Raw genomic sequence first — 19,373 nt, 5'->3', positions numbered from 1 at the left:
GTATGTTTGTAATGAGAATTATGACTATCATGGTAATCCAAACTCGATATAAGAAATACATGTTATATAGTAAGTATGACATTTAAGTGGTATACTTTTAGACTATTTATTTATTATATTAAAGTTCAAATATGTTCTTAACATTGTTATACTCAAATATTAACCAACATAAGGTATCATATAACATAAATTATGTGAGAACACACTAAAAATGATGATATTTAAAATACATATATCATTCACATTGAAACAATCAACAATATTATTGTTAGTCATGATGTTCTTTATATAATATTTTGTTAGATCTTAGCTATTGATTAGTTAATGATTTATTTTAAGATATTTTGTTAAACAAAGGAAATAGAAATTCAAGATATTAAAAATTATGTGATACTAATTTATTTTTTATCAACTTCTATGATTATCATACAAAAGTATTATACTATACATACATTACTACTAGGTGAATATACATTCAAATCATTAGTATATTTAAATTAGATTATATTTAGATAATGAAAGACTAAAAGAAAAGTGCATATAATATTTTTAGAGGATCAAATGACCACTACTTAATTTATAATTTTGATAATCTATAATATTGCTGTATGTCATAGATTTAAAGTTTTCATTTTTTACAATAATAATGTATTCATTTTCATTTTACTTACATGTAAGTGTGTATATGTGTCAGAGAAATCTCAAAGTTACTTGTTATCATTGTCATTTAGTTTTAAAAAATCTAACAGTTAAAATTTATGAGACATACCATTAAATCTAAAGGAAATATTTTTTTATTAAAAATAACCCTGTCAAATTTTATATCAAGTAATTTGATTTGGCCATTTTTCTATATAAAGCATTAAATTATTTAAAAAAAACTAAAAGTATTACTTATCAACTATATGATTTTTCAATCTAACATTAGAGAAATAAAATGAAATAAAATATATGATTTTTTATAATTTAGTAACAAATTGAACAAATTTGAACAATAAAAGAAATAAAAAATATATAATATCTTTAATATTTATATCCTCATTATATTTATATATGTGTTATTAAACCAGCAAACAATTTATATCATCAGACAAAAAAATATTTTCCTACCATCAATCTAATATGTTCATTTTTCTTTTCCAAAGACAAAAATATTAGAATGATACTGATTTTTTTTGTTTGGTGTGACATCAACTAAAGTAAAAAAAATTAAATAAAAATGTTTTTGAATAACATTTATTTTTTATATATAAAATGTGATGGTTCAAAGGCAAAAAAAAGTCAACAAGACTAAAGAAACAAAGCAAAGAAGAGAAACAAAGCAATAAACCTAAGGGCAGAAAGGGAAATAAAAGGTACGTTTAGAAGACCCATAGTGTAAGCAAGGAAATGAAGGACTGAACCAGCCTCAGTCATCAGTCTATAAAATGCTCTCTCGCCCCCTCAGAGGGCAGCAAAAATTGTGTTGAAAGTAAATCAAAATTTCTTCTCACTGCTCAGACACAAAGCAACGATCCTAATCCCTTTCTTTCTCTCTCTCCCTCTGATTGGGGTTTCGCGCTTCTCTTCTTATCGCTTCCTTTCTCTTCTTATATCGCAGTACTTCTTCGGATGTGTTTGCGTCTCTCTCCTTTCTCTCTCATCTCTCTGGTACCTTATCACTCTCTCTGACTCACTCTTTGTTTAGGGATACCAACTTGATCTGGTTTTTCACGCCAATTGCTGATTTGGTACCAGCTGATAGCTTTGGTGCAATCGCGGATTGCTATATACCTAATCTGTTTTTCAAACTTTTAATTTGATCGGTTCCATTAGGAGGATTGTGATTTGGTTTTGCTTTTGGTTTGATTTCAGGTGGTGTTTCAGTGTACTGTTGAGGTGAGATGACAACCCTAAGATCGAGTTGGCCTTCGAGGCTGCGTCAGCTTCTGTCCAACGAGGGTGCAATTGGTCCTTCTGTTAAGTTGGACACTGAGCCTGTGAGTGTATCTCTTGTTTGTTCTCTCTCTAATGCGGCCGGTTTATTAATAGGGTTTAAGGGGGAGGAAACCCATAGTTAGGATTCTTATTGCTTGACAGTGATATATAATGTGATGGAAAAAAAAATTTAGTTTTTTTTTTTACTATTTTTTTTTGCATTTTCAAGGATAGAAGTTTGTGTTTTAGGTTTAGGTGGATTTTGTCTTTCTGACTTCATTTATCTGATAGTGATAACCAAAAGTTTTTTTTTTTTGTGTTTGTTATTATGAGGATTGTTTTGTGAAGAAAGTTTTTTTTTGTATGTTTTTATGTAGAAGGGAAATTAGAGAAACACATTTTGTTTATGATATTTAATAATTGAGATAACCTGGTATATGCATTGTACCTGTTTTTGTTAATTGAAATTTTCTATTGCTTGTATTTGTAATTGAAATTTTCTATTGCTTGTATTTGTGATTGATTTTTTTTTAATTGTCTCAACTCTTAGAGGAAGAAATGATCTTTTCTTTGCTTCAACCACAAGATCCAATCTTAATTTTAGATAACCCTGATAAGCTTTTATTCTAGCTAAGAAAACTGGGTCTGTCACTAGAAGTGACTTGTTTAATTTAATTAGCAAAGCATATTACTGAGTTTATTTTTTCTTCAAATTGGTATATAGCTAGGAGAAATAGTGCTACATAATATTAAATCAATAATCATTTATGCGAAGTTCATTCATTGCTGCATTACTGTTTCTGTAGTTTATATTTTTTTGTTTACTGGGTTTGAAAGGCAACCTGAGTTATTTCAGTTCAGTCTTATATTGACTGAATTTGGATTTGTCTCAACTATTTACCACAAACTTGAAAAGTTAGAATAAGCAACTCAGTTTTGAACTTGTTTTGATTTTGGGTGTTTATTTGATTTTTTGAAATCATTTTAACGGGTACTTTCTCCCATTATAATATACAGTATGTATGATGCCTTTGCTACAAGTTTATGTAAAATATTATGTAAAATATTGACAAACGAAGCATAATTAGTTTCTTTGTTTTAAATTTATAAGTTGTTGTATTCATCACTGGACTAAATAATATATAGTTAAGATAATGGAATATTTATTAGTTTGTTATCTCAAAATTTGAGTATATTAAACTGTTAGGTTTACCCTAGTTGCTGATTTCACCAGTCATTTACTATAGCTGATTTAATAATCCGCATGTGATCATCTGTTCTTTCTAAGTATTGATAGATCTCAGGCCTACTGGATACATTTTTGTTGTTGTGTCCATTAAACACTGAATATTAAAATCTGAATGATAAGCGGCAATTCTACTCTATATTACTTGCAAGTAGTTGAAATTTTATCATTATTTACTACTCATTCTATGTTTAGCCTAGTTTATTTGCATTTCAGGCACTACGCATGTAGTAGAATTGATATTTTATCCTTATTTACTGCCCATTCTATGTTTAGTGTAGTTTATTTGCATTTCAGGTAGTCGAGACTACTAGAGGTTATAGCTTCTGTCCCCTCTTAACTTCCTTAGAGTTAGTTAGACAGTTATAGTGTAGGGACTTATTATGGATGATGGAGTTTATTCAGAATTGAGAGAACTCTAGTTTGTTTACTCTATTTTTTAGCTTATATTTTGTTGCATTCTCTTCATTTTAGCACTGAAGCATAATATGGTTTTGTATTCATAGTTTCTGTTAGAGCACTAATGGACTTAGGTAGTTAGACAGTTATCACCAAGAGAGCCCATCAACATGTTCTTTCAGAATGTTACAAATTTGAGAGAGTTCTCCCCAGTTTATTCTTCTCTCCAATTTTCTCTGTTTCTCATATTTTCATGTACTTTCTCTTATTTTCTCACTAATGTAGATATTCTAATGCACTAATTTCGTGTTGTGTACTGTAATCTTAGGTTGTGGTAGGTTACATGAGTTTAATTTCCAGTATACAGAATACAGAAGTGTGAATATACCCTGTTACCCATAAAGAAAAAATAGCAGTTTCTGGCTTTTGAACAGCTTTAGGTTTCGGTACTTCTTTGTGTATGCCTTGTTTACAGTGACAATTACCAGGGCTCTTCATTTAAATTGTTGCTGCTCCATTTTTATTCATTCCTTAATGTTATTTGGTGTCAATTTCCTTTTTCTAAACAGTTGAGTAATACTGTTATTCCTCAGTCAACACTGATTGTTGCAGACAAATTTATGGAGTTGAATATGTTTGCGTACTTGCTTCAACTGCATTTATTCCTTTGTATTTATCATGTTTTTATATTTTTACACATGATCATTCATTTCCTTCCCCAACGTCCATGTTATGTCATTTTATTTTGGTGATTGATTGGTTTCAGCCTCCTAAGATCAAAGGGTTCATTGAGAAGATTATCAAATGTCCATTACAAGATATTGCCATACCGCTTTCTGGCTTTCGCTGGGAGTACAATAAGGTATTGCCATTTTAGTCTGATAGTTTGTTGCATTGAGTAATTAATTTTATTTTCCCGGGGCTTAAGCCTTCCTTTTTGCATCAGGGGAATTTTCATCACTGGAGACCATTGTTGCTTCATTTTGATACATACTTCAAGACTTATTTGTCATGTAGAAATGATTTGACTTTGTTAGACAATCTAGAAGATGACAGCCCATTACCAAAACATGCAATTCTGCAAATATTACGAGTCTTGCAAATAATTTTAGAGAACTGTGCAAACAAGAGTTCCTTTGATGGATTAGAGGTTAGTTGGTCAATTGTGTATTATCTATGGCTGGTCTTAATTTATTATATTTTCCTTAATTCCTTCCCCTGTTTAGTCAAGTGGTTTTGTTTTTTTATATTTTAAACTTTTATTTCTGATATTTCATCTTTACCTCTTCCTCTTCAGCATTTCAAGCTTTTACTTGCATCGACAGATCCTGAGATTCTTATTGCTGCATTGGAAACTCTTTCTGCTCTTGTAAAAATTAATCCCTCTAAGCTTCATGGAAGTACAAAGATGATTTGCAGTGGTTCGGTTAACAGCTATCTTTTGTCTCTAGCTCAGGGCTGGGGAAGCAAGGAGGAGGGTCTGGGATTGTACGCATGTGTTATGGCAAATGAGGATGCCCAAGATGAAGCACTGAGCTTATTTCCTTCTGATGTTGAAAAGATTGGTCATGACCAATCAAATTACCGCATAGGTACTACCCTTTATTTTGAATTGCATGGTTCCAGTGCCCAGAGCAAGGAACAAAATGCAGAGGCAGTTTCCCCTGGCACAACAGTTATACACATGCCAGATTTGCATCTGCGCAAAGAAGATGATCTGTCATTGATGAAGCAGTGCATTGAGCAATATAGCATTCCTTCTGAGCTTAGGTTTTCCTTGCTCACTAGAATCAGATATGCTCGGGCCTTCCGGTCTCCTAGAATATGCAGGCTTTACAGCAGGATTTGCCTACTTGCTTTCATTGTTCTTGTGCAGTCAGGTGATGCCCAGGATGAACTTGTCTCCTTTTTTGCTAATGAACCAGAATATACAAATGAATTGATTAGAATTGTCCGATCAGAGGAAGTTGTATCTGGATCGATTAGAACACTTGCAATGCTTGCTTTAGGAGCTCAATTAGCAGCATGTACATCATCACATAATCGAGCACGGATACTCAGTGGATCTACTTTAACTTTTGCTGGTGGGAACCGCATGATACTCCTGAATGTACTCCAAAGGGCTATTTTGTCGTTGAAGAGTTCCAATGATCCATCATCTCTTGCCTTTGTTGAAGCACTTCTTCAGTTCTATCTGCTCCATGTGGTTTCAACATCGACCTCTGCAAATAATATCAGAGGTTCTGGTATGGTGCCTACTTTCTTGCCATTGCTGGAGGATTTTGATCCTACACATATTCATCTAGTCTGTTTTGCTGTGAAAACTCTTCAGAAGCTTATGGATTATAGCAGCTCATCTGTATCATTGTTTAGAGAATTGGGGGGCATTGAACTTTTGGCTCAGAGATTACAGAAAGAGGTACACAGAGTCATTGGTTTAGTTGGAGAAACTGATAGCACGATGCTTACTGGTGAAAGCTTGAGACAGAATACTGATCAATTGCAGTCCCAGAAGAGGCTTATAAAGGTATCCCTTAAGGCGCTTGGTTGTGCAACATATGCCCCTGCGAACTCTACCAGATCTCAACATTCTCATGACAGTTCATTACCTACAACTCTCAGCTTGATTTTTCAGAATGTAGATAAGTTTGGAGGTGACATTTATTATTCAGCTGTTACTGTTATGAGTGAAATAATCCACAAAGATCCTACATGTTTTTCTGCTCTGCATGAAATGGGTCTTCCTGATGCGTTTTTATTGTCAGTTGGATCTGACATACTTCCTTCATCAAAGGCTTTGACATGCATTCCAAATGGTATTGGGGCTATTTGTCTTAATGCCAAAGGGTTAGAGGCCGTTAGAGAATCTTCATCACTACGGTTCCTTGTTGACATTTTCACTAGCAAGAAGTATGTTTTAGCCATGAATGAGGCTATTGTTCCTTTGGCAAATGCTGTGGAGGAACTTCTACGTCATGTATCTTCACTCAGAAGCACTGGTGTTGATATTATCATTGAAATCATCCATAAGATTGGATCCTCTGGGGATGGAAATAATACAGGATTTTCTGGGAAAGCTGAGAGCACTGCAATGGAAACAGATTCTAAAAACAAAGAAAATGAAGGGCACTGCTGCATTGTAGGTACATCAAATTCAGCTGTAGAAGGGATAAGTGATGAGCAGTTTATTCAGCTATCTGTGTTTCATTTGATGGTATTGGTTCATAGGACTATAGAAAATGCTGAGACATGCAGGTTGTTTGTGGAAAAATCAGGAATTGAAGCTTTATTGAAGTTGTTGTTACGTCCCACCATTGCACAATCCTCAGATGGCATGTCTATTGCTTTACATAGCACCATGGTATTTAAAGGGTTTGCTCAACAACATTCCATTCCTCTGGCACGGGCCTTCTGTTCTTCCCTTAGGGAGCACTTGAAGAAAGCTTTAGCGGGATTCCGTGCAGCATCTGAACCTTTATTGCTGGATCCCAGGATGAAGTCTGATGGTGGCTTCTTTTCTTCACTTTTCCTGGTTGAGTTCCTTCTATTTCTCGCTACATCGAAAGACAATCGTTGGTTGACTGCATTGCTTACGGAATTTGGAAATGGGAGTAAGGATGTTCTTGAAGACATCGGGCTTGTACATCGTGAAGTTCTTTGGCAAATTGCTTTACTTGAAAATAGAAAGCCTGAGAGTGATGAAGATGGTATTTGTTCTTCTAATTCACAACAGGCAGAAGGGGATGCAAGTGAAACTGAAGAGCAAAGATTCAATTCTTTCAGGCAGTTTCTTGATCCATTATTAAGAAGGAGAACACCAGGATGGAGCATTGAATCTCAGTTTTTTAACCTTATAAATCTGTATCGAGATTTGGGCCGTTTCCCTGGTTCTCAACATAGATCAATGTCAGTTGGGCCTTCTAACATGCTGTCAAGTTCTAGTAGTCAGGTCCAGCATTCTGGGTCAGATGATACTTCTGGGACTGCTAATAAGAAGGAATCTGACAAGCAGAGACCATATTATACCTCTTGTTGTGACATGGTCAGATCGCTTTCATTTCACATTACCCATTTATTCCAAGAGTTAGGAAAAGTAATGTTGTTACCTTCACGTCGACGTGATGATGTTGTGAATGTTAGTCCTGCTTCAAAATCTGTGGCTTCTACTTTTGCATCCATTGCTTTTGATCACATGAATTATGGTGGTCGTTGTGTAAATCTTTCTGGAACAGAAGAATCCATTTCAACAAAATGTCGATACTTTGGGAAGGTGATTGACTTTATGGATAACATTCTAATGGAGAGGCTAGATTCATGCAACCCTATTGTGCTGAATTGCTTGTATGGACGTGGTGTTATTGAAATTGTATTAACTACCTTTGAAGCTACCAGTCAGCTGCTCTTTACAGTTAATCGGACCCCTGCTTCACCCATGGATACTGATGATGCAAATGCAAAGCAAGATGACAAGGAAGATTCAGATAGGTGTTGGATTTATGGCTCTTTAGCTAGTTATGGGAAATTGATGGACCATCTAGTGACTTCTTCTTTTATATTGTCATCATTCACAAAGCATTTGCTTGCACAGCCCCTCACTAATGGGGATACACCTTTCCCAAGGGATGCTGAGACTTTTGTGAAGGTCCTTCAATCCAGAGTAATGAAGACTGTGCTTCCTGTTTGGTCTCATCCCCAGTTTGTTGACTGTAGTTTCGAATTTATCTCTACAGTTATTTCTATAATTAAGCATGTGTACACAGGCATTGAAATTAAGAATGTGAATGGTAATGGTGGTGCTCGCATGACTGGGCCACCTCCTAATGAAACAACTATTTCAACCATTGTAGAGATGGGTTTTTCCAGGTCTAGAGCAGAAGAAGCTTTGAGGCAAGTTGGGTCAAATAGTGTGGAGTTGGCAATGGAGTGGTTGTTCTCTCACCCAGAGGAGACACAAGAAGATGATGAACTTGCCCGCGCACTTGCCATGTCCCTTGGAAACTCTGAATCAGATGCAAAGGATGCAGCTGCTAATGACAATACCCAACATCTTGAGGAAGAGATGGTCCAACTTCCCCCTATTGATGAGTTGCTATCTACTTGCACAAAACTTTTGTCAAAGGAACCACTTGCTTTTCCAGTCCGGGACTTGCTTGTGATGATATGCTCTCAGGATGACGGTCAACATAGAACTAATGTGGTCTCTTTTATTGTGGAACGGATCAAAGAATGTGGTTTGGTTTCTAGCAATGGAAATTATGCTATGCTGGCTCCCCTTTTTCATGTTCTTGCTTTAATGCTTAATGAAGATTCTGTAGCTAGGGAAGCTGCATCTAAGAGTGGTTTGATCAAAGTTGCCTCTGATCTACTGTTCCAGTGGGATTCTAGTCTAGATAGCAGGGAGAAGCAGCAGGTACCAAAATGGGTCACTGCTGCTTTCCTTGCACTGGACAGGTTGTTGCAAGTGGATCAAAAATTGAATTCTGAAATTACTGAGCAGCTGAAGAGGGAACCTGTAAATAGCCAGCAGGTATCAATTACCATTGATGAAGACAGGCAAAACAGGTTGCATTCTGCATTTGGACTCTGTATGAAGTATGCAGATATTCATGAACAGAAGAGATTAGTTGAGATTGCTTGTAGTTGCATGAAGAATCAGCTTCCATCCGATACAATGCATGCTGTTCTGTTACTGTGTTCGAATGTTACTAGGAATTATTCTGTAGCTCTTACCTTCTTGGATGCTGGTGGTCTAAGTCTACTTCTTTCTTTGCCAACCCGCAGCCTCTTCCCTGGGTTTGATAATGTTGCTGCCAGTATCGTTCGTAATGTTCTTGCAGATCCACAAACACTCCAACAAGCAATGGAATCTGAGATAAAACATAGTCTTATAGTTGCATCCAACCGGCATCCAAATGGTGGAAGGGTCAATCCTCATAATTTCCTTTCAAATTTAGCTGCTGTGATTTCTCGGGATCCAGCAACTTTTATGCTAGCTGCTCAATCTGTGTGCCAAGTTGAAATGGTAGGTGAGAGGCCATACATTGTCTTGTTGAAAGATAGGGATAAAGACAAAACTAAGGAGAAAGATAAAGTACAGAACAGTGATGGGAAGGTTAGTTTGGGAAATACAAACACTTCACCTTCTGGCAATGGTAAAATTCATGATTCAAATACCAAGAGTGCCAAAGGTCATAAAAAGCCTACTCAAAGCTTTATTAATGTAATAGAACTTCTTCTTGAATCTATTTGCACTTTTGTTCCCCCGTTGAAGGATGAGATTGCTTCAAATGCTCTTCCTGGAACTGCAGCATCAACTGATATGGAAATTGATGTCTCCTTGGCTAAAGGAAAAGGAAAAGCAGTTGCCACCGGGTCTGAAGACAATGAAACTGATAGTCAGGAAGCTTCTGCATCACTTGCAAAGATTGTCTTCATTCTAAGGCTTCTTTCTGAGATATTATTGATGTATTCATCATCTGTTCATGTTCTACTTCGACGAGATGCTGAAGTGAGCAGCATTAGGGGTTCTTATCAAAAGAGTCCTGCAGGTTTAAGCATGGGTGGGATATTCGGTCATATTCTTCATAATTTTCTTCCATATTCTCGAATCTCAAAGAAGGACAAGAAAGTTGATGGAGATTGGAGGCAGAAACTAGCAACCAGGGCCAACCAGTTTTTGGTGGCTGCTTGTGTTCGGTCTACAGAGGCAAGGAAAAGGGTTTTTAGTGAGATTGGTTATATCATCAATGAATTTGTTGGTTTATGTCATGGTATTAAGAGTCCAAGCAATGAAATTCATGTTTTTGTTGATCTAGTAAATGATGTTTTGGCTGCTCGTACACCTGTTGGTTCATCTATCTCAGCTGAGGCCACCACTACTTTTATAGATGCTGGTTTGGTTAAATCATTCACTTGTACTCTACAAGTTTTGGACCTTGACCATCCTGATTCAGCTGAAGTTGCTACTGGTATTGTTAAAGCTCTTGAATTGGTAACCAAGGAGCATGTCCATTCAGTTGACTCTAGTACATTGAAGGGTGATATTTCAGCAAAACCTTCGGTTCTAAGTCAACCTGGAAGAACAAATAATATTGGTGAGATCTCTCAGTCCATGGAAATGACCTCACAAGCCAATCCTGATTCCCTTCAAGTTGACCATGTGGGGTCTTATGCAGTTCGCTCCTATGGTGGTGGGTCTGAAGCTGTTACTGATGATATGGAACATGATCAAGATCTTGATGGGAGTTTTGCTCCTGCTAATGAGGATGATTACATGCATGAAAATTCTGAGGATGCAAGAGATCTTGAAAATGGAATGGAAAATGTGGGTTTACAGTTTGAAATTCAACCTCGTGGCCAAGAAAATCTTGATGAAGATGATGATGATATGTCTGGTGATGAAGGTGAGGATGTAGATGAAGATGAGGAAGATGATGAGGAACATAATGATTTGGAAGAAGTCCATCATTTGCCACATCCTGACACAGATCAAGATGAACATGAGATTGATGATGAAGATTTTGATGATGAAGTGATGGAGGAAGAGGACGAGGATGATGAGGAGGATGAAGATGGTGTTATACTACGACTTGAGGAGGGAATTAATGGGATTAATGTTTTTGACCATATTGAGGTATTTGGCAGAGATAATAGTTTTGCAAATGAGGCTTTTCATGTGATGCCACTTGAAGTTTTTGGGTCTAGACGTCCAGGACGGACAACATCTATTTATAGTCTTTTGGGCAGAACTGGTGATACCACTGTGCCTTCTCGTCATCCACTCTTGCTTGAACCTTCTTCATTCCCTCCACCTACAGGGCAATCAGGTTAGTTCCTCTGAATATTCTTGTTATTTATATTCTATTTCAACAGCGGTTTTTTCTTAACTTATCAGTTGTTTCTTAAAGACTTGATTTTTTTAATGACATTTGGGCTTTTTGGTATCTTGTTTAAATATTTCAGATAGTTCATTGGAGAACAACTCTGTGAGTTTGGATAATGTATTCCGATCTCTGAGAAGTGGACGTCATGGACAACGTTTGCACTTGTGGACTGATAATTACCAGCAAAGTGGTGGGACAAGCACTGTTGTTGTACCACAAGGGCTTGAGGAGTTGCTTGTCACACAATTGAGACGACCGACCACTGATAAGTCATCCAATCAGAACATAGCAGAAACAGGCTCTCATGGTGAAGTTCTAACCACCCAGGCACAAGATGCAGGAGGTGCTAGGCCAGATGTGCCAGTTGAAAGTAATCCTATTCTGGAAGTCAGTACAATAACTCCTTCTGTCATTGATAATAGTAACGTGGATGCCAGACCAACAAGGACTGGTCCTTCACAAGCAAATGTTTTAAGCACGCAATCTCAGGCAGTTGAGATGCAATTTGAACATAATGATGGGGCTGTGAGAGATGTTGAAGCTGTCAGCCAGGAGAGTAGTGGTAGTGGAGCAACTTTTGGTGAAAGTCTTAGGAGCTTAGATGTTGAGATTGGAAGTGCTGATGGCCATGATGATGGCGGTGAAAGGCAGGTTTCTGCGGATAGGATAGCAGGTGATTCACAGGCTGCACGCACAAGAAGAGCAAATACACCTTTGACTCAATTTTCTCCTGTGGTTGGAAGAGATGCATCCCTTCACAGTGTTACTGAAGTTTCTGAAAATTCAAGCCGTGATGCAGATCAAGATGGTCCAGCAGCAGAGCAGCCGGTGAACAGTGATGCAGGATCAGGAGCTATTGATCCTGCTTTTCTTGATGCTCTTCCCGAGGAGCTGCGTGCCGAAGTTCTTTCAGCTCAGCAGGGTCAAGCGGCTGAGCCATCAAATGTCGAGTCTCAAAACTCTGGGGATATTGACCCAGAGTTCCTTGCAGCTCTTCCAGCTGATATTCGAGCAGAAGTTCTAGCTCAGCAGCAAGCCCAGAGATTGCATCAGTCTCAGGAGCTGGAAGGGCAACCTGTGGAAATGGATACAGTCTCAATAATTGCAACCTTTCCATCAGACTTACGAGAAGAGGCAAGTTTGTATGTTCACTGTTATATAAAAGTGAGATTGTCAGTAAGTGATTTTAAATTCCCTCCCCCTTTTCAGGTTCTGTTAACATCACCAGATACTATCCTTGCCAATCTTACACCTGCTCTTGTTGCTGAGGCAAATATGTTGCGGGAGAGGTTTGCTCATCGTTACAGTCGTACTGTGTTTGGTATGTATCCGAGAAATCGTAGAGGGGATACTTCAAGACGAGAAGGTATTGGTTCTGGTCTGGATGCAGCAGGGGGGACCATTTCTTCTCGCTGGTCTGGTGGAGCTAAGGTTCTTGTTGAAGCTGATGGAGCACCTCTTGTTGATACAGAAGCTTTGCATGCTATGATTCGGTTATTTCGCGTAGTCCAGGTTTTTATTTTATTGGAAGAAGTCTTTCAACAAGAGTCATTCTTTATTCTCTATAATTTGTTGTTTAATTTTTTGCAGCCACTCTACAAGGGCCAACTCCAGAGACTTCTTTTAAATCTCTGTGCTCATAGTGAAACAAGAACCTCTCTAGTGAAAATTCTGATGGACTTACTAATGCTTGATGTGAAAAGGCCTGTCAGTTATTTTAGTAAACTTGAACCACCATATAGATTATATGGTTGTCAGAGAAATGTAATGTATTCACGTCCACAGTCTTTTGATGGTAAGAATACTTGATTAATGTTATTGATGTGTCGTGATTTGTCTTGATTATGCAACATAAATACAATTTGTCGTTGGTGTTTATGGTTTTGAATCTTCCCAATAATGGTTTTTCTGAAATGTCTTTCATTTTCTTATTTTATGAGCTTTTTTTTGAAATGTCTTATTTTCTTATTTTTACGTACAAATTATGTTTAATTTTTTGGCAATGAATTTAATTACATAGGAGTCCCCCCATTTTTTTTGAAATGTCTTATTAATACATTTCTTTTTATTTAATTACATAGGAGTCCCCCCATTGCTGTCTCGTAGAATACTTGAAACTCTCACTTATCTTGCTCGCAATCATCTGTACGTGGCTAAAATTTTGCTCCAGTTCAGACTACCTCATCCTGCAATAAAAGAACCAGATGACACACGTGGCAAAACTGTGATAGTTGTTGAAGGTGAAGAAAATATAAGTGAAACTAATGAAGGGTACATCTCCATTGCAATGCTTTTGGGCCTCTTGAACCAACCACTTTATTTGCGTAGCATAGCGCATCTTGAGCAGGTGATGCTTTGGTTTTATTGGCAACTTTGTCATTTAATTTCATTTGCCATCTGAGTTTTAGTCAGTGCTGACATATTTATCTTGTATCTCTGGTGTCTCTTCAGCTGCTAAATTTACTGGATGTTATCATAGATAGTGCTGGAAACAAGTCATCCCACAAATCCCTGATATCTACTAACCTGTCATCAGGTCCCCAAATTTCTGCTATGGTGGCAGATGTGAATGCAGATTCTAATATTATGCCATCTGGGGATGATGCATCTACTAATGTTGAGGGTTCCTCCAAACCAAAATCCTCTGGTAATAACGTTGAATGTGATTCACATGGGGTGTTGAGTAATCTTCGAAAAACAGAACTCCGGCTCCTGTGCTCCCTGCTTGCACAAGAAGGGTATGTGTTGGGCCTATGCTTGTTGTCAACATATCTACTTTTTGTGTATCTATTCAGCATGCCTAGGAGCTTGTGTGTTTTTATGCAGAGGGGTGGGGGTGGTAAAACTCGTGACTTAGAGCATCAAAGTACTTTAAATTAGTCAGTTTTATTGATATGTTCATTTCCTAGCATTTTTGTATGTAATGCCACATTTGAAATAATCACCAATCAGAGCTTCTAGCTAGAAGTTTGTTGATCTGACATTTTGTGCATTCCTTTCAGTTTGTCAGATAATGCATACACTCTTGTTGCGGAGGTAATGAGGAAATTAGTGGCCATTGCTCCAACTCATTGTGAGCTTTTTGTCTCTGAGCTGGCAGAAGCAATTCAAAAGTTGACTTCATCTGCATTGAATGAGTTACATGTCTTTGGTGAAGCAATGAAATCACTGCTCAGTACTACTTCTACGGATGGAGCTTCAATTTTGAGAGTTTTGCAAGCCTTGAGTTCCCTTGTCACTGTACTGACTGGGAAGGAGAACGATAAAGGTGCGGCTGCTCTTTCCGAGGTTTGGGAAATCAATTTAGCATTAGAGCCTTTGTGGTATCAGCTGAGTTCTTGCATAAGTAAGATAGAATTCTACTCAGAGGTTGCATCCGAGTCTTTGACATCCTCTAGTACATTTGTGTCTAAACCGTCTGGTGTAATGTCTCCACTACCAGCTGGTTCTCAAAATATCTTACCATACATTGAATCCTTCTTTGTTGTCTGTGAGAAATTGCATCCTGCTCAGTTAGGTGCTTGTCATGAGTCAAGTAGTCCTGTTATTTCTGATATTGAGTATGCTAGCACATCTGCTCCCCAGAAAGCAGCTGGAACTTATTTAAAAGTAGATGAGAAACATGCAGCTTTTGTACGGTTCTCAGAGAAGCATAGGAAGCTACTGAATGCTTTTATAAGGCAAAACCCTGGTTTGCTTGAGAAATCTTTCTCACTCATGCTGAAGGTTCCAAGATTTATTGACTTTGATAACAAACGAGCCCACTTCAGATCAAAAATTAAGCATCAGCATGACCATCACCATAGCCCCTTAAGAATATCAGTGAGAAGGGCATATGTTCTAGAAGATTCTTATAACCAGCTTCGCATGAGATCAACTCAAGATTTGAAGGGAAGGTTGACTGTTCACTTCCAAGGGGAGGAAGGTATTGATGCAGGTGGGCTTACAAGGGAATGGTATCAACTGTTGTCCAGAGTTATTTTTGATAAAGGAGCACTGCTTTTTACTACAGTGGGAAATGAATCAACATTTCAGCCAAACCCTAACTCTGTTTACCAAACAGAACATTTATCTTATTTCAAATTTGTTGGTAGAGTGGTAGGTCCCTATTCAACTGTTTTTGAATATTTTCTTTTAGTCGTCTATGATTATATTTGATACCCCTATTTTTTCTTTATCCAGGTTGGAAAAGCGTTATTTGATGGCCAACTCTTGGATGTTCATTTTACTCGGTCATTTTACAAGCACATTCTTGGGGTCAAAGTCACATATCATGATATTGAAGCCATTGACCCTGATTATTTCAAAAATTTGAAATGGATGCTTGAGGCAAGTGCATTTATTTAATTTCTCTCCCTCTCTTTGTATTCTAATCACACTTGGTTTATTGTTCAATTTGTAATGTTTGTCTGTGTTTCTGGTATGATCGCAGAATGATATCAGTGATGTTCTGGATCTTACTTTTAGCATTGACGCGGATGAGGAAAAATTGATCTTATATGAACGAACAGAGGTATTTACCATGCTCTTAAAACTGAAAGGGAATATTGGATTATCCATTGTTGTGGTCTAATCATGAACATATCTAGGTGACTGATTATGAGCTGATTCCCGGTGGACGGAATATCAAAGTTACCGAGGAGAACAAACATCAATATGTTGATTTGGTTGCTGAGCATCGGTTGACAACAGCTATTCGACCTCAAATAAATTCTTTCTTGGAAGGGTTCAATGAATTGATTCCGAGGGAGTTGATATCAATATTCAATGACAAAGAGTTGGAATTATTGATCAGTGGACTTCCTGATATTGATTGTGAGACTCAGTCCTTTATATTAGCTTTTAACCGATGTGATTAATTTTCAATTGCTCTCCCTACAATCTATATAATTTGCATGGAAGGGAAAATTTAACTGTTCTGTTTTATTTTATTTCAGTGGATGACTTGAGAGCAAACACTGAATATTCTGGATATAGTGCTGCATCGCCAGTTATCCAATGGTTTTGGGAGGTTGTTCAAGGTTTAAGCAAAGAAGACAAGGCTAGGCTATTGCAGTTTGTGACAGGCACATCAAAGGTATATTACTATCCAGGAATATTTTAAATTTTAATAGGATACTCTTATTCCGGTTATATTACATGTGAACACAATCTATACCATCTACTTGAAATTGCACATGTTCATCTATTCAATTTATTTCTGTAGCATTTTAGTCAGGAGGAGTGTGTCTCGTTTGTGATATCTAAAATTGGAGTGATCTGAGATCAGTGTGATCGAGTTTTATTCCTGAATGCATACAATGATCTAAGTAGTAGTGTATCCAAATTGTGATGAATATCATAGAATTCTAAGGTCTTACACATTTTGTAAGCCTCTCTCCTGGATCATGAGTAGGATCAGAGTGAAATTGCTGATCACACTTGTAGGGCCGTGGAATCTGTGGTTTTTAATTTGTTTGATGCAACTGGCCTTTTGTGGGTTTGGGTGACTTGAAAGCCAAACTCATTTTTTGTTGTTTTTTCCCTAGATCCTTTCTTTGCTGCAAGTGATTGAATTTTTAAGCCTTCTCAAACACCACCATTCAAAATCCTTTCCTCAGACTTTTAGATCTTGTTCTATGTCATCTCTCCCATTTATTCTCAGCTCTCTTGACCTTGACCGGACTTGTCTATTATGTGTTGGGGACATCATCATCGGTTCTTTCTTTGGCAAGATGATGATGCATCAGTGTGTCTCTTTTCTTTTTGGTCTGTTAGTGTTCTACTAGAGCTGACTGAACTGCTGAAGAAGCTCTTACGGATTTTTGTTCCTGAAACCGATAAATTTGGCTTTTGTGGCCTTCATTGAATCATTTGAAATAAAAGATATCCAAACTGTTTTTCTTGTCTGTTCTCTTTCTGCTTGTTTATTTTCTTTTAGTAATTGCCATTGAATATAAAATAATTTAAATATTCAAATCAATATTTACAGCATTTCTTAAAATTCAAAGATTATATATCAGTTGATCATTTTATAATAAAATGTATGTTCTTACTTTTGATAAGATCTTAAGATCAGGGTTCTAATTGCATGAGATTATTCATACTTCTCCCCTTAAGATTTTTATTTTTACAACCTTGGATCTAGGTTTCTCTGTCCATGGAAAAACATAAGATTCACATATTTTTAGGGACTCTTTATTATGATATGGTAATGATGTGAAAACGTTATTTTTTCTAACTTGAAGCCATAAAAACATTAACAATGTGCAATATGGGGGTCTTCTGATTTTTACAACTAATGTTGTCTTCTGATTTTTACAACTAATGTTTCAGGTGCCTTTGGAAGGCTTTAGCGCTCTTCAAGGAATTTCAGGCTCCCAGAAGTTTCAGATACACAAAGCATATGGAAGTTCTAGTCACTTGCCTTCTGCTCATACTTGGTATGTCTTTCCCCTTTTCAACATTCCTTATACGCCTTTGCTTTCAGTTGTGATTATCTGTGATGGATAATTGTAGTCGTGTGATTTGAAATAATCTAAAACGGAATTTTCTTCACGCAGTTTCAATCAATTAGATTTGCCGGAGTATCCATCTAAACAACATTTGGAAGAGAGGTTACTGCTTGCAATTCACGAGGGAAATGAGGGTTTTGGATTTGGATAAGAAAATTTGATTGGGGAGGGTACAAAATACAATGTCTTACATTTTTAGGTTAGGAGCTATTTCAAAATAGAATCCAGTGGTACAGGGAATTGAAGTTTTTAAGTTCATATCATGTTAATATGTTGTACAGTCGTATATTTGCAATGCGAAATGCCGTTGGCAGTTTTCTAATTCACCACTTTGCACTGCAATCATGTCTTGTTTATTCCAGTTACTGGCTTCTGGTGCTCTGCGTAATTAGGTATTTTTAATAGCAAAAATTGGGGGCACAAAGAAATGACCAAATGTTTTATCCTTTGGTCTCCATTTTTTTCAAAGATGTTCCTGCATATATATTTAGGAAACTTGGTATCCTATGAACTCTACATGTCTAGACACTCATTTGACATGTATTGGTGATGTGTTTAATTTAAAAATATTTTGAGTTTTTGATAATTTGAGTACAACACAATTTTGAAAAAAACAAAATACAATGGTTTAATTTATTGTATAAGTTTCTATTATGTTTATAGAAATAGAAAAAATTAAGTCTTAAGTCTCTATCATATTTGTTCATATAAGTTTTTTTATTTTAATTTGAATAACTCATAATGGGGATATTTTAACACTTCTCCCATGTGCATCGTTTTATATTATATTTGGAAAAATTAGTGGTTTTCATTTCCAATGGGGATATTATCACTTCACTCTCTTTTCTTATTTAAAATTTCTCCTTTTTACTCTACTGATTAGACTAAACATTACCCTTTCAGTACCTTCAAAATATGCAACTCCTAGATGAGTTTTAATGAAGGTGGATCCTATGCTTATAATTTCTCTTCCTTGTTTCTCTCTTTAAAGAAACAAATAAAATTTGACATCTCCAATTTAACATATTGTTACAGTCCGAAGAACTTTCGTATAAAAGAGTTGAGAAACAAAATAGAAAATAAAGGAAATATAGGCCTTCTATTCCCATACACCCATTTCTCAATTACAAAATATATAAATATAAATTGATTATTATAATAATCTAATAAGGAAATTGAAATCATTGCTAAAGATGTGATTTAATTCTTGATATCAATCATTAAATATAAATTAATTTTAAATAAAAAATAATTATTTAGTATATTAATTAAATTAGATATTATTTTTAACATAAAAAATATTGATATCTAAATTAATTTTTATTATTAATAAATAGTTTTTAAGTTGGTATCTAATTAGTTACTGTCAATATAACAACTAATTATTTTAATCTCAAAAATTAATTTTTATTTAATGATTTTTTAATAGTGATT

General features: G+C 36.3%; 1 protein-coding gene across 2 annotated transcripts; it reads left to right on the top strand.

The window, feature by feature from the left end:
• The first annotated feature begins 1,350 nt into the window (after nt 1-1,350).
• LOC137825634 (E3 ubiquitin-protein ligase UPL1-like) lies at nt 1,351-18,265 on the top strand. 2 transcript variants are annotated; one of them, XM_068631354.1, is made up of 17 exons: nt 1,351-1,650; nt 1,855-1,979; nt 4,329-4,424; nt 4,509-4,712; nt 4,860-11,388; nt 11,525-12,579; nt 12,655-12,957; nt 13,036-13,240; nt 13,527-13,792; nt 13,897-14,183; nt 14,448-15,543; nt 15,628-15,774; nt 15,878-15,958; nt 16,035-16,260; nt 16,383-16,522; nt 17,761-17,867; nt 17,988-18,265. In XM_068631354.1, the coding sequence occupies exons 2-17, from the start codon at nt 1,884-1,886 to the stop codon at nt 18,088-18,090; spliced, it is 10,941 nt and encodes a 3,646-aa protein (XP_068487455.1). In that variant the 5' UTR covers nt 1,351-1,650; nt 1,855-1,883; the 3' UTR covers nt 18,091-18,265. The 2 variants fall into 2 exon arrangements, with proteins under 2 accessions (XP_068487455.1, XP_068487456.1); XM_068631355.1 differs by having other exon boundaries at nt 1,449-1,730.
• The last annotated feature ends 1,108 nt before the right edge of the window (nt 18,266-19,373 follow it).

Source organism: Phaseolus vulgaris, chromosome 8 (genome assembly GCF_000499845.2).
Source record: "Phaseolus vulgaris cultivar G19833 chromosome 8, P. vulgaris v2.0, whole genome shotgun sequence".
Taxonomy (NCBI): Eukaryota; Viridiplantae; Streptophyta; class Magnoliopsida; order Fabales; family Fabaceae; genus Phaseolus; species Phaseolus vulgaris.
Note: the sequence above shows the minus strand (reverse complement) of the source record. Positions and strands in the feature narration are given on the sequence as shown.